A 16,246-nucleotide genomic window follows, 5' to 3' on the forward strand; every position below is an offset into this window, starting at 1 on the left:
ATAAATCCTGAAGTCAGCTCTATGAACATCTTTAACTGCTTTATTTAGACATAACCTTTTTTATTTAAACGTATTCATTTAACCATACATTGTAGTTTAAAAGTCCATTATAATAATAAAGTCTCTCTAATAATTCTTGAAATAATTTTAAAGTCACTAAGTAAAGCTAAGAAACCTGCCAAAATTGTAAATTTTTTATACACATCTCACAAGCTGTTATCTGATTTCTAATAAACAACATAGCGGGCTAATAAAAAATGGGATGTTTTACCTACCAGTTCAAACTGTTTGTCCCATGCATTGGCTCAACACTTTCCCCACAGGCTATATTTTTTTAATAAATAAATAAATACACACGCACACATATATATCCTACGTGAATATACAGAACTTAGAAGTTTCTTCTCCAAAAGGCTATAAATGAAAGCATTATATGTGCATAATATTGTGTGTATCTTGCATGTATTCTCTAAGCACATTAGAATAATTTAACATGAAAGCTGAGAAAACACAGTATTATATACAAGATTTGACAAGGATAAAAGTGAAGACTTTAAAACGTACTTTGTTTAAAAAAATAAACCTCTTCTGAAGAGTATACTTTTCACAGTTTTTCTAGAAAGCTATCTCCCAAGCCCAGTTCCATTTCTACTAGTTTTTCCTTCACGTTCATCGGTGTTGCTTCATCAACTTTAGCTGAAGTACAACTGTTTTCGAACGGCTGTACAGCAGTTTGAAGTTCAGAATACACAGGCTGTGGCATAGAAGTCTCTGTTTCTACCACAACATTTTCTCCAGTAGCTCGTGACCACGGCTGAAGCGGTGTGAAAAGTACTTCTGCTGTTGAAGTGTCTCTTTCGCCAGAGTCCCCTCCTTCTCTTCCAAAACTATTTTGACTTGAAGACTTGTTTGTTATTGTCTTGTTATTAGGAGCCTGACCTAAACCCATGACAGCATTATATACTGCTAAATTCAAACTCATGTGACCCTCATCATCTTCTTTATATCTAAGGGAATAAAATTGAAAACACTGAAAAGTTACAAACATAGCATTTACAGCAGAAAATAAGAATAACATCTCATTAAATTGCCAAAACTGAGAATGTCAGCAATTAAAAGACGAATTAGATTGCTATTTATTAGGTGGCACCCAAACAAAAGATGTTCTATGTGAAGGAACACCTGCAAGAGGGTTCCAGTAAGTAGTTTTTATCAAATATACATCATGTAACAGAAAATAAGAGATACCTATTCATAATTATATTTTATTTGCTGGATTTTCTTGTCCCAAAATGGAGAGTATGGCTTTTTTATACTTCAGAAGTTGTTGATATATTTATGTACTCTCTTTGGTGGATACAACTTGCAGGCTCAAAAAATTACTTTCAACAATCTAGGTTACAAGATTTTCACACTGGTAAAAGCTATAAAAGCAAAAAGACCTTTTTTTTTCTTGGTTTAACCATCTTTACACTAGGTTTTCCATCATGATAGTGAAACCTAAGCAGTAAATTGTTTCACGCTCAGCATGTTTAAAACTGAATCAAACTTAAGATACCATTTAAATACCTGGATCTTTTAAACAAAACATTAAAAAAAAAAAAACAACCACTTTATGATGTGTACAAGAATCAACTGGTAACATACCTGAAACGAGAATGACTGCAGAGTTCATGAGCTTTTCGAAGGTGTAGGGTCAACGTATAACTCCAGGAGAAACATTTCTGACAGATGTGGCATTTGTATTTCAGAATGCCATTACTCTTGGAAAGAAAGACTGTTAGAGTCATTGAAGGTTTGCACATATATATGACAAAAAAATAATCCCTTGTTGAAAAGGGGAAAACCACCCTAACTAGCTGAAAACCTTTCTGAAGTTAATTTCCTAAAATGTTTAAAACTTGTGGTTTTTAGAACTTGTCTAATTAAGGAACCCCAGTGAACATGGAAATTCTCTGCATTGGCCATCAGTACTGCAGATATCTCCAATAGTGGTGTGACACATAGCTTCGACTAAAATGTATTCATTTTACAACATAGCAGTGATCCTAACTCAGAAATTTGAAGAAACTGGCAACAAGCGTGCATAAACTGTAGCAGCCAAAACTGTATTTTAATGTTGTGGCCAGACTCACCTGATTAAAAGTGATGTAAGCTTTACACACTTTATAGTTTCTCTATTTTCAGGTAACATATTAGTTCTAAGGATGGACTACCAACATGAGGAGAAAGTTGACATTGGATTTTAATCCCTGAAATATTTTGCTGTTGAGATTAGGATTGGCATGTTCTTTTCTTTTCCCTTTTTTTTTTTCAACACAGGGACCTTAAAGAAGTCATGTGCTAAAAAAAAAAAAGAAGGGGGGGGGGGGGGGAGGGGGGGGGGCTTGGCCAGAGTTCAAGATTGTCAGTATGCAACTGAATGCACCTAAGGTAAGCACACAAAATCTATAGGTAAGGATGAGTCAGATATTTGCATAATACTTGCAAGAGTCCTAGAAACGTGTGCAAATGAATACTTGATTTGAATAAAAAATGAAACATTTCATTAATTCACAAGAAACTAAACGCACGTAAATTTGAAATATTAGTCTCACTTATAGCAATATATTTTATTCTGCTACTTCATATGCTCACCACATGCGCTCTCTTGTAATGCTGTGTCAAAGTTCGTAAAGTCCGTGAAGTAAAACCACATCCTTCAACATCACAGCTGTAGGCATCTGAATCATTGTGTGTTTCAACATGTTTATGCAGATCATACGCGTTCTTAAAACTGAAAACAAGGTAAAACAAATAACAGATATAATAGTACAGAGGAGTAGTCTTGTGGTTAATGTTTAGGACTGGGAGGTAGTAATTTTTGGCTCTGACAATGACAAGTGAAAGCGGAATATGTGTAAATCGCTTCTCTACCTCAGTTTTTCCACCTGTGAAAAGGGGATAGTACAGACATCTCTTTGATGTGCTCTGGATTTCATTTTCCACTCCCTCTTTCTTCCCACACATCCATACCATGCCCAAATCTAGGTAATTTTTCCACAACCGTGTTGCAAGGCATCACCCTCTCTTTTTGTTCACATAGAGAAAATTCTTGTCCGTTGTTGGTCAGTCACTTCCTCCTCTCTGGTCTAGAAATTCAGATTATTTCCTTCTGTCCACCCACCGTGTGAACACAAAAGTACTTAAATACTTGTTCACTTTATCCCACTTCCAGCATACAAAGGCTAGACTTCTCATCTTCTCTGGCGAAGTTAAACATAATTTGCCAATGCTTGTATATGCAATTTGGTCTATCACATCACAATGCCCCCCTTTTTTTTGTTTGTTTTTTTTTATTTCACTGCTGGTTGGTGTCCTATGGTGAAAGCAGAAAAGAAACCACCACAGAAAAATGAGTGTGCAAGACAGCAGAAGGTATAGTAAGCCTGTGGCAGAAAAAAAATCACTCAAAGGAGAAGACTGTGACTCTCCCAGCAAACAGCCAGCAATCGTTTAGAATGGCAAAACCCACAGTTTAAGGCACTACTGCTACACATCTCAATGTGTCATGATGACCATTTTGTAGTACACAGTCTTGCCAAGAAAATTCACCTTTTAACACATCAGTCCTACTTGCACCATAAGTTCATGAGCTACAATGTCTCAGCAGCTGAAAGCAGATGAACAGCAGATGAATCTGTTCAATTTCTTCATTGAACAGTTGATTATTTTTGTGGTTGAAAACTTTTCTTTCTTTACTAACTCCAGTGTAAAACACTAACTTGGTTCTACAGTTCTGCTCACGTAGCTACGAGCCTCAAATTTTCTTACCCGTTGTCACAGAGGTGACAATGGAAAGGACGGTCATCACAGTGTCGGAATCTGATGTGTGCTTTCAGTGAGGAGACACTTGTGCATACTGTATCACAGAGGGCACATGTAACATGATTAACTAGAAAAGATAGTAGAAAGATACTTTCAGTTCTGTATCACATTCACCAGGACACTGTCTGCTATGACATATGACAAAAAATGTATTAAAATATCATATTAACAGATTATAATACATTTGGGAATAAAATATACAGAGAAAAAAAGGGATAAAAATGGAATGCAGATACAATAAAGAGAGTAGTGAAATAATACTCAATCTTACAATGTTTCAAGTTACTTTCAAAAAATAGATAGTAAGGGAAAAAGATGTAGAGAATCATGTTTTACTCTCTAAGCTCTGACAAAAAGGATGATTATCGTCTTGCCCTTGGCACTTTGGGAGGATTTCTAAAAGGTGAATGTTGTCTAGCGACCTTCTGACAGACAAGCACTGGCAAATCTACTTCTAGTGTTTAAGGTATTACCACTCTTAAAAAAGTGGCAAAAAGAATATGTCTGTCCTCCGCCTCCCCATTTCACATTCGGATATATTTGCTTAAGGCATAATAATGCTAGGTGCTTGCTAAGCTGGCAGACTACAAACTGCAATGGCTGAGACACAGGTTTTCTCTGCTGACTCTGGAACTGGGGAGAACCTCTGGCAGATTGGCAGGCAGGACTGTAACATCTTAAGCTGAACAAATGCTTGCTTTGCTGCAAATGAATCACCAACTTGATGAATGCAGTAGGAAGAGTCTCAGTAAAGAAGTTTTGGATTTAGACAAAATCTGTTATATTTAGGACTTTGAAACAACGCATTATCTTATAATCAGCCCAGTGCTTTACAGGTGGCCAAAGAAAAACATGCAGTTGAAGTGCTCATGTTTTCTCAAAAAAGGAAGTAAATATAATGCACTGCAACTATTCTGGAATCACTCCCTGCATAGGCACTTTTCCTCACAGTTTGTCTTAAACGAGGAAAATTCCTCCCCCCCCCCCAAAAATAAATAGCTTCATGTGGAAAACTAGTCTGGAATAACTTAATCTGCAGAACTGCATCAGTGAAGTTCAGCAGTCTCTTGAAATGGGAGTATCCACGAGTTTACTTAGTTGTCTGGCATGTAAACATGTCCATGTAAGGAGTGATTCCAGAATACCTACAGCATTTGCATTCACATCACAGCTTATTTCAGAATAATATCTTATAGGTAGGCAAGCTCTTTAAAAGAAAATTTCCATATTTATCTATACCAGCAAGTTATTATGAAATACACTGGAGTAAGAATCTGAAAATGTCATGTCTGCACTGGCAGTCTGCACTAACATGCAGACATGTATGCTGCCAGAATTTTTAAAGAAAGCTGAATCATGAACCGGGGAAGTAACTGGCTCTAATATCCAAAGGCATTTACATTGTGCCTAAACAGTTGGACCCACGAATGCCTCCCAGCTCCCTCAGCCAAGTTTGTATCACAGCTGGTTTGCTGTAGCTTACTGGGACATGACACAGGTTCATATCATCCTTGTTCCTAGGTCCAGCCACCTTGTGATTTTCCCTGGCTATGCAAGCAGAACACAGTCTGAATTATCAGGGGACAAGGACAGCCAGGCACATTGTACAATTCACAAAGGTTTAAGGGCAGCCAGAGTGACTAGAAACAAATAGTTCAGGTAGCCATGTGCTTTATTTAATATATCAAATCTATCTTCATGTGTGCTATGCTTTAATTTTTAAAAAACAGCATATTTGAACTGCTTCATTAGCTAATAAAAACAAATGCCCCAAAAAATCTTAATTTGTATTTCCAATTTCTATCCAAAATCACCTTGAGACAAAGGAATAAAACTAGTCTAGTAAACAAATCAAAAATAATTCTCTACTTTCTAATATAACATATAAAAATTAAGATATTTTAGTCAGATGCGTGCCAATTACAAAACCATTTAAATACGAACATGGTCAGTCCTGGTAGCTCACAGTAAGCACCAAATAAAATGCATAGTTGTTAAGCATCAATGCGTTGACTTACAGACCATGAAAAATCATGTTTCCTTAAGAATGCAGCTGGAAAGTAGAATGTGCCCTGACTGAGCAAGTCTGCACAAAGCTACTTGTATGTTTATACAACCTAAATGACTGGTGCCCAGGTCTGGCTACACAGTTCAAATATTCCCATTCCCAAAGCAAAGACCCACCCGCCTCTCTGCTTCTGCATTTCCTGTATGTCCAACAGCAATATCACATGTTTCCTTGTGCTTAGATGCTGTAGGATTCTTTCCCAGCAAGTCATAGCTGTTGTAGTATAACTTGTGGGAATAATTTGGGGACCTCAGGGAGATTGTGGTTAGGTCAATGAAGGACTACACCATTTGAGTGAGGCTGATTATGCACTGCAAGGTGAGCAGAGTTGCAGCCCAAGCTAAAACATAGCTTTGGCTTTAACCGTGCCCCTAGTCATGAAAGCAAGTAAACAGAGATGCAAGTGAAGAATAAGCATCTGCACGGGAGCTACTGCAAAACAGAAAAGCCCCTTAAACTTTTTGATCAGAAGGCACGAAGAAGGGAATTGCCATGTTTTAGAGGGACTGGCAATGAAATTCCTACTTTCCAGCATTTGTAACACAGTTGCCCTAGTTCCGTATATTAATTTTCTTAGCTGGTATAATGATACTTACAATAACTCTGTAGTTTATCAAACCTGTTCTGTACAAGGTGACCTTAAGAAAAGTACGTTTTATTTTAAAAAGCTCTGACTTAACCATGTCCCCTCATGTGATCTCGTAGCAGCCTTTCATTGGCAAAATGTTTCTGACAGTTCTGGCAAACAAATATTTGTTCTGAATTTAAATAGAAACTATTTAGTAGCAATACAAATAACTTATGAAAGATTTATTAATTAATAACCTATAGCTACCGGTTTCATGAATAAACTAACACAGCATTGAGACAGTTTCAATATTCTTTTTCATTACAAATACTCTTCAGAAGAAAACTTACTGAAAAACTTAAAGGCTTAATGAAAAGGACTGTTTATCAGGAAGTTAATTTTATCCTAAACAGAATAACAATCTGTTCAAAACACTAACAGTTTGAAATTTGAGCTCTTCTGTCAATTACCTAGAATGTACCTACTTTCCATCACCAAAACATCCACAATTCCTAAATATATTCCAAGCATTAAAAACAAAAAACCCAACTACCTCTCCCTTCCTCTTTAGCATGCAGAAAGCATGCCAACTAATACACAGTTGGTTGAGGTAGGGAGTGTTCTGGTGAAGAAGATACTTACTGGAAAAGCAAAGCTGAAGAAAAAAAAATTGCCTTTCGACCTGAAAGTAGTTAAATGCTCATTGCGATTACTTGCAGAGATTTTGTAATCCAAGCCTGGCTCTTGTGGAGGTTTTCTTTTCAATAATCAAAAGTCTCTCCCATTCACGGGCAGTTTCCCAGTGTCAGTGGAATGTCACGCTGTGCCATTGGCACCAAGGGAAGAGAGGCAGTGCGATGCCACAGCTGCCAAGTGAATAGCTTTTCTGCTGAAACACGGATCTAAGGGTGTTCTGTTGCTCACTTTCATTATCCTAATTCATCAGACATGCAAAGTCAAGAGAACTTCTATGCTTTATGAAAACAACTGCCTTCCTGGAGTAAACCCTGCTTTCCTGCAACTGACTTACATGAAAAATAGAAATATTTATGAAATTACACGTGGACATTATCACAAAACACCTTAAATGAAAATCTCTTAGAAATATAAACAGAAATAAAAGCATATCCACTTACTCTCTTCTGAAACTTGTCTCTTAGCATGATCAAAAAACTTAGTGTTATTGGAGAACATTCCTCCACACGTAGGACATGCTACAACTCTTTCTTGTGTGTGGGTTCTTAAATGATCCCAGAGCTTATGCTTTCCTTTAAATACGCCTAAACAATCTAAACCAAACAAACAGAAAAAAAGCTGCATGAATACTGTACTCTTTCTTATGTAGAAACAGAAAAGGGTATTACATACTTATGTCTTAGTGTTATATTTTCAGAAACACACAAAAAAGCTGCTTCTAGGGGGAAAAAAAAAACCCACAGATTGGTACTATTACAAACATCATGTGACATTTAACCCCGCAAATATCCATGCCAAAGCCATATTACTTGTCAGTAATCAGAATTCTTCAAGACATGTTGGCTATGTGTCTCACAAAGATTTCAGTTTTGAATCAGCAGAGAGCATGCTGCTATACTTTCCACTCTCATGTGTCAAAGTTTTTGACTCCACGTGTATGCTCATACAATAGAAAAGAGATAACACTCATTACTATTTCTGTTGCCTGCCCCCCCACCCCATCACAGAACTCCAGCAATCTTCCCCCCATCACAGAAATCCAGCAATCTTCACGGTCTCTGGAGAACCAGGAGAACAAGATGGGGTAGTGAATGCATGTCAACATCTCCAAGAACTCTGCTTACTGACCTCTTTTTTTTTTATCTTCACATTTTCTATCTTTATATACACGTTCACATAGTGGTTAACCGCAAGCCATCAGCTATCCACCAAACAATCTTTGCATATAAATAGCTATGTCCTCAGATCTCTTGAGCTCAGGAACAATCTGGTACTGTGGACACAGTGCAAGTTTTAACAGCACAACTAGAAAGCTCTGGCTATTGACATGTGACAAATAAGGGGGAAATCCCTAGTAGGTTAATGTATTGGTGTAAATGGAGCTAAAGAACTACTTTCAGGAGAAAACTTCAGACAGATGTGAAGGAATAGTCTACCCTATCACATAAGGAGAAGCAGCCACGAGTCCCTCTCATCTACCTAACAAAGATAATAGCTATGCAGAACGCTACCTTTTTAGAAAGGTGAAATAATAGCCTGGACCCAATCAAAGACTCTTAAGAAACCGGAGGACTAAATTCAAATTCAAGAGCAAAAGGTAGGGAAAATGGATGACGCACGATAAGAGTAATCAAGTGAATCAAACTCAATGACAGGTTGAATACCTTTAGGTCTCAGAAATTAATACATAAAATTCATTTAACAAAAAGGATTTGCATAGTTCATTTAACCAAGTAGGTGCATCGTGAGTTCCATTTCTACTATCCATTGGGACATTTTCTCAAGTAGAACAAGAATGTTATAGCCTTGATAGCAACCCACATCCACTCCAACAGGTAGAATATAGGTGACTTCCTGGAAAGGAGTTCTGACCTCCAGATTAACATACCTAGTAAAGGGACAGAACTCTAAATGCCTTATTAAAAGACAAAGGAAATCCTAAAACCTCCCCTTGCGTACAATGAGGAAATGGGATCACCAGTGTCTCTTTCACCTCTGGAGTGTACAGGATACTTCTGATCAGGAGGGACCATAGAAAAAGGACAAACTCCCGTGTCAAGATCAGAAGCTGAGGAGGACTGATTATTCTGCTAGTGCAACATGAAGATTTCTGTTGCTGTTTAACCCCAGATTCAATATGTGATACACAGGACATCAGATTTAATCTCCCTCTTACATCCTTCCTTTATGAACTCTGCCAGGACCCCGAGTATACCAACAGCCTCTGACTTCCCTGACTAGCCTGTAGCCATCTTTCTCTGTAATCCTCCTCTGCAGCCAATTCCAGCCCACACATCTAAGAGTTTAGTTGCCTGTGTTTGAGGTCTGCTCTAATACTTCTATGGCCCCTCCTGATCAGAAGCTGTTCAAGCTTCAACCACATTTCTGGGAAAACAGCTAAATTGTGAGAGAGCAGTGAGAAGCCCCATCTGGGGCCTCCACTTACACACCCTGGGCTCTCTGGCTCGGGAGCTGCAGTTACCCACCCCTTGTGCCTCACTGGCCCTGCCTCTGACTTGCTATCTGGACTTCCTGGCTTGGTCTCAGACCTGTCTCGTCACAGTGGACTTGGCTGGTGATCATTGGGCTGTGGCTGACCCTGGCTAGCACCACCAGACCTGCTCTGTTCCTCTTGTTCAGGTTTTGTGAGACTGCACCCTGTCAGTGAGGTCCCTGCCTGCCTGTCACCCTTAACTCCCGGTTTGCTTTCCCTTGCAGAGCAGCCCACTCTTGCTGTACCCTCACAAATTCAAACCAACTCAGACCGCCAGCTAGTCTACTGAAGGTCCCTGGAAAAGACTGATCACTTTCTGTCTGTTGTCGCAGTTCCATGACAACTGCTTCCTCACAGAGATGAGACCTTACTGGCCCGTCCTTGCTTCTTAAGTTTGGGGGTGTGAAAGAAAAGTTGTGTTTCACTGCCTGGACATTATGATTCTGCATGTCACTTTCAAGTGTATAGCACCACGCTGAATGTCAAGATCACAGACTACAACAGACCCTGTAAAACCCAGGACCTATTCTTTTGTTCCGAGGCAGGATCAATTATACCTTCGTCTCAAAAGAGGTCTTCTCAGTTCCCCAGTGATAGACAACCTCCATAATTTCAACAGGCAACTGCTACAGTATTTTAAAATACCCTAATAAAATGGCTTTCCTAACTTATAACTTGCCCCTCTCTTGTAACAACTGAAGCTCATTACTTCTCATCCTTTCTAGCACAGACATGGAGAACAGATGATTTCACTGTTCCTAACAGCAGGGCATTTCTTAAACATATTTGAAGACATATCATATTCCTTTTCTTCCGTATTTCCCTTTTCCCCATTCTGTTATTTAGGCTATACAGTCAGTCTCGTCCCTTCACCTGTCTTAATGGGCTCCGTTTTCTAAAGCTATGATCACACTGATGTGTAGGTTTTTTTTGTTCCTCTAAGGACTACGGATTCTACACTATCAGTGAGTTCCCCAGCCAAAAAATAGTGCATCTGTCAGCTAATCTCAAGAGGGAAAAGGAACAAAATGATGTCGCCTTGCATTCACTGACAGGATTTTGCCATCATTGCAGTGAATAGCTAACCCAAAAACCCATTTAACCCATAAATTGAGAAGACACATATTGGGGGGGTGGGGGTGGGGTGTCACCAGGAGGATTCCAATCAAAAATGGACTTTGTTGATGCATTTTACAAAACACAGCCCAATTGATTGGTTCAAAGCAAGCACAGAATTATCTGTTCCAGGACCAGAGTCCTACAAATTGTTGCATTATTCTTCAGCAGAAAGTCTTTTCTTCTGGAGAGGTTCTGCTCATACACTTTGTAGGTCTGAAGCTGAATGGCATGCACATCAAATGGCAGTCCATAGTTTAGCCCTTACTCAAACAATCAAGGCATCTGCTATGAAAGACTGTCAATGGAATGTGGCTTCTACAATAGAGCCAAGGGCAGAACATCAGCTTTGAAGCCATGACAATAATTTTAACACAAGAGGTAGCTAGCAATATAGAGAATGCATTAAAAATGCTCTTTCTCACCACAGAGTTGAGAAAAACTAGGATGGCAATAGGTGTGCTTCCCTTGATTTGAAGGGAACAGATGAGGGAAAGCAAAGAGTAAGCTTACCATGAAAGATTATTGTGAGCAAGACAACCCTGATCCTGAGTGGTAGAATATAAGTGAAAAGTCTGTTTGAATGGTATATGAACTATCAACCACAGGCAGAATTATGAGGAAACCAAACCCTGTTCAGTACTGGCAATTCTCAACTTAGACTAATTGGGAGTTGAGGGCGTTCAACCCCATGGATAATAGGAACTATTCTACTTAAATCATGGTGCCTACAAAATAGAAATGTTTCTGCAACTATTTAAGATAGATGAAAAAATATCTGAAGATTTCTCACAAGTTCCTATGCAGTATGTAGCACCAAGTGAATTTTATAAGAAACACTGCAGTGAAATACTTTTTGAAATAGAATTTTTTTATATGAACTACCTTTCCAGTGACAATAAACAGCTTTGTTCTGATCTGTAACAGTTTCTTCCTCAGTAGCATAAGCATGAATAGCAACATGTTGATAAAACCACACTGGGTTATTGAAGGTAACCTAAAAACAAAATAGAAGCATGGAGAAGACAAGATAGTTTTGGCAAGAAATCAATTGACAGGAACATAGAATTAAGTGTTTTTAGAAACCAAACAAACACCAGTAAATATTGCAGTAACATTTAATTAACTTACCCCAACACAGAAACAATTACATCAACTACAAAAATGTAGAACATTCTGCAGTATCCACCACACAAACCAGGTCCTGAATTTTCACCTACCATCTAGTAGCTGAAAAGTCTGTCTAGACTAATTGAGTGAATGCTACCCATTCTTTGGGGCAGGGATGTGTCTGTTAATGTATTTCTGTTGATTTATTTCTTTGGTGTATTTTTACCTTCTCCCCTCCCTTCACTTCTACCTGCTCCTACTCACGAGAAGGCTATGAGGGCAGTGCAGGTAATTCCAACAGAAATGGGAAGGCTGCACAATGATTAAACTGAATTAGGTGTTATGGACAGCATTCCGTGAGTCAGTACTTATGTGACAAGGGGGACTAAACCTTAATTAGCCTCTGCCTCATTCCACAAAAATCCAAACCTGCAGAGTGAAAGTAGACTGCATATTGCATTTTCTTCAAGTAACACAGGGTGTCATTCAACTGCATACTGCCATCAGTCGCAATACAAAGTATTCCTCTCAGTTCCTAATAATTTAACCCCTTAACCTCTCTGCTGTGCTGGCACAATTTTGTAAGGCTACACATTGAATTGGGACAAGAAATTGATGTGGCTTTCAACCAAACCAAAACACTGGGGAGAAGAAATGGGAAAGAGGTGAAATTCCTTAGGCTGATATTGCTACTGCCAATAATGTACAGTTGATTCAAATTTAAACAGCATTGTGTTTTGTTTTGGGGTTTTTTGAAGAAAAATATATAAATGAAAAAAACTATTTATTTAGCATTATCTGTTTTTAATCATTCTGATCTTAGTAGAGTGGATTAAACTAAGCTGCTAAGCATTCTGTGCGCAGAACAGAGCATTCACACGAGGAGTTAATGCAGGCAAACTGCTGCATTTTAAATTCATACTCCAATGTATTTCACAATAGCTCCCTCAGGGAGACAAGCCCTTATTTCCTCTGAAGGGCTTGAAACATGATCTGAGAAATCCAAGGTCTTGTGTATATGAAAACATATAGGCATATTAGGGTGAATCAACTGAAAGTATTGAGCTAGACCAAAAGCCTCTTCACTTCTTAATCAGAATAACCATATGGGTGTTAAACCCATTTTAATTTGTTGGCACCATCTCTTTAAGTGTTTTGCCGGAACTTTCTTGAATATTTCTTTCTATGTAAATAGGATAGGAGAGGAGAGAAGTTTTTGGGGCTGTTACCTGAGTCAGAAGCTTTACCTTTGGGGAAACTGAATCTGACACAGTAGGAGGCACCACAAGAATCGGGGGAAGCTGTATAGGTGATTTTCAAAGAGAATTATATTCATAACTGTGGGAACATATTTGCAGGAGGGTGGGAAAGGTAAGCAGTTTTCCCTGCCCTCAAAGTTCTCCTCTTTCGCAGTGTGCCCTACCCCACCTCCTGGGTCTAGTCTAGCCTGCCTACTAAGTTGGGAAACATTCTTTTAATTAATAAAATTCACAACATAGTTTGAACTTGAAAAAACATGTATAAAAAGATTTAGCAAAATGCTATGGACTAAAGGATTCCATCAGCCAAAACTGCTCATTTACATAAATGAAAAATGGAACATGAAATCAATTAACGGGAAGATTTTGCTTCTGGTTTTTAAGCATGTTTTTCAAAAGACTCTGCTTACTGACAGATGCAGTAAAATCAAATTCTAAGGGCTTTGAAGTTTTTCTGAACCTCTTCATTTTTAAAATAAATAGACCAATCATAGCAGTATGCAAGTAAAGACTGCCTGGTATGTATTAAAAAGCGTTAATAACAAAAATAACTACTGTAAGAAATAGGATTCCTATAAGCTATGAGACATAATGGCAATAAGATTTGTTTGTAACAATAGTTTGTAATCAAACTATGCAAAAAATCCAAAAGTTATCATAAATAATGCTCTGTATTATGTTTAGGCTTATAGCTTTAAAAGAAGAGAATGGGGTACTTCCATGCTTAATCCACTCTGTAAAAGCATTTATTTACAGAGATATAGTTTCTCACAGATTGACTCAACAGCAGAATTACCTCTTTCTATAAACGTCACTTTCAGATTTTTATGTCATTCCTTATTTCATATAAAGAAAAATTAATGAAAAGAGAGGTATCAAAGCATTATATGAGTATAGATATTCTAAATTCTGAGCCAAAGAACCAAATGGGTATTTTTAGACATTCTGTCCAGTAATAACATACCGATGAGGAGGTACTCACCTTTTATATATGATATGGCACAAACAATCTGTAAGCTGAAATGTTAAGAGGAAACTGGAAATAACTTTAGACATAGTAAGGAAAAGGTTAGCAAAGCAAAGCATGGGCTATAACCACCATCAGAAAACAAAAAAAGTAATTTCACTCCATCAGTGCAGTGTATTTACTCAAACATCACATTGATTCTAATTCAACAATGTGATGCACGTGAGAGATAAAAGACCTATGTAAAGCACCACCAGTCTGATATTCCCTTGCATAGAAATATTTTCATCCTCATTAGTGTTTGCTTGTAACCTCAAAAAGCATAGTTTATGTCATAAATTAATTTTATCACAACTTTGATATGAAAAAGTCATAGATAATAGAGAACTAGGATTTAAGGATGATAACCCCTGAATCACTGAAAGGCCTAGAGAGACGTAAGGAAAAAAGGATCAAAGGCCTTTGAAAAACATTAAAGTTTTTGTTTGATTTGTAGTTCAACATTACTAAACTTGCCGATATGAGGTTTGCAAAATTGTTTAGCTTTACAGTTTTTCTGATTTCTACAGTACAACGCATCAGTTGTCTCTTCTTCGCCAATATTTTGTTTTCAGTTATATCATTTAACTCAAATGAAATAAAAAACTACAACATGCAAAAATTAATGTAGACCAGAGAGACAATTTTCCTACACTACTACTTGCTCTAAAAAACATCTTGCTCAACAGTTACACAAAAGGAGACGGTAAGAAAATGTCACCTGCAAGGCATCACACTTGTGGATGCAAAGGTAATGCTCGCTAGCCATAAATAACAGCTGAGGTTCTGAGGCCAACAGTGACAGAGAAAGTGCTTCCCTATTATGTCATATCAATATGAAGCCACTTCTGATCAGGAATGAATGCCTCCACAAAGCAGAAAAAAATTTACGTAGGCAGCACTATTTATGTTAACATTGTCAAAAAAATCTGCTGATCAACTGCTAATCATCCTGGTTTACTTGATGCAGAAATAGCACAGTCGAAACTGAATGGATGAAGATTCTATTTAATACAAGACACCAAAAAGTGGTCAAGATACAAACCATTTTTAGCTGAAACCAATCTTGGCCACATTTGGACATCAGACTTATATGAACAGCCTGTTGCAAATGTCTGATTTCTGTCCCAGTAAAAAAAAAACCTAAAAACATTTCCAACTGACCAAGGAAACATCAGATATTCTGTTGCCTTTCTTCAGACAAACAATAAACACTCTGGACCTGCCTACAAACTACCAAGTTCATTAATTTATCATTAAAGGGGGTATATTGAAGTTTTGCATACATGCTCTTAAAACACAGGAGAAGTTGCATCTTTGTCAAAAAGATCATTTTAGTCACCACAAAAAGAAACAAAATTTCAACTCGAGGTCGCAGATGCTATGCAAGTATGTTGTTTATATTTTTGTGAATGCTACCATAATAATGATCATGTATTACTTACAAAGATAGTGGGAAACACTGTTCAGAGGTAAGATTGAGCAAAAATTCCCAATAGTGAGTCAAATCCAAAGAATGCTGAGGTAAAATTAGGAAAGAGAAAAAACCAGCAATATCTCAACGTATTTCACTTACATCACAATTCTCCCAATGGCAAACAAACTCCTCTGAAGTCTTTGGTAACTGATGCCAGCTACGGCTGTTCTGCAAACAGGCTGGCAAATCGTGGTGCAATGCCCGTAACTGAGAGCCTATGAACTTCAGTTTGGTGTGGTAACTGTGAAAATTGACATGCGTTATCAGCTCTCTGGGATCTTTCGCCCCAAATTCACAACTTCTCCACCAGCATCGATACTGCTCTAAACACAAGAAAGAAGTAACATTTTACAGAACAGTGTATGAAATCTGCAACCATGTGCCACAACAGTGAGAATGCCAATAGTACTTACATTTGTAGTAACTTCACAATCTGTAAGTAACCTTAGCAGAGAAGCTGGTAATTGGTATGCACTAGATAAAACTTGCAAATCTCAGTGGCAAACAGATGTTCCACTGTCTCGCAAGTGCAGCAATACTAGAGTCCTTTGTACCTTAAAACACAGTTTTTTGCAGACAGGCGCT

At 37.9% G+C, this 16,246-nt stretch overlaps 1 protein-coding gene across 1 annotated transcript; it reads right to left on the reverse strand.

Moving 5' to 3' along the window:
* Positions 1-604: 604 nt before the first annotated feature.
* On the reverse strand, positions 605-15,984 carry LOC104074734 (histone H4 transcription factor-like; the record flags this gene model as incomplete). Its single annotated transcript, XM_009574959.1, has 8 exons — positions 605-1,007; positions 1,648-1,763; positions 2,638-2,776; positions 3,814-3,934; positions 6,616-6,693; positions 7,640-7,792; positions 11,695-11,806; positions 15,761-15,984. Coding segments are annotated over 8 exons (1,346 nt in total), but the record flags the coding sequence as incomplete, so codon positions are not given.
* Between the last annotated feature and the right edge of the window lie 262 nt (positions 15,985-16,246).

This window comes from Fulmarus glacialis, unplaced genomic scaffold (assembly GCF_000690835.1).
Source record: "Fulmarus glacialis isolate BGI_N327 unplaced genomic scaffold, ASM69083v1 scaffold40463, whole genome shotgun sequence".
Classification (NCBI taxonomy): Eukaryota; Metazoa; Chordata; class Aves; order Procellariiformes; family Procellariidae; genus Fulmarus; species Fulmarus glacialis.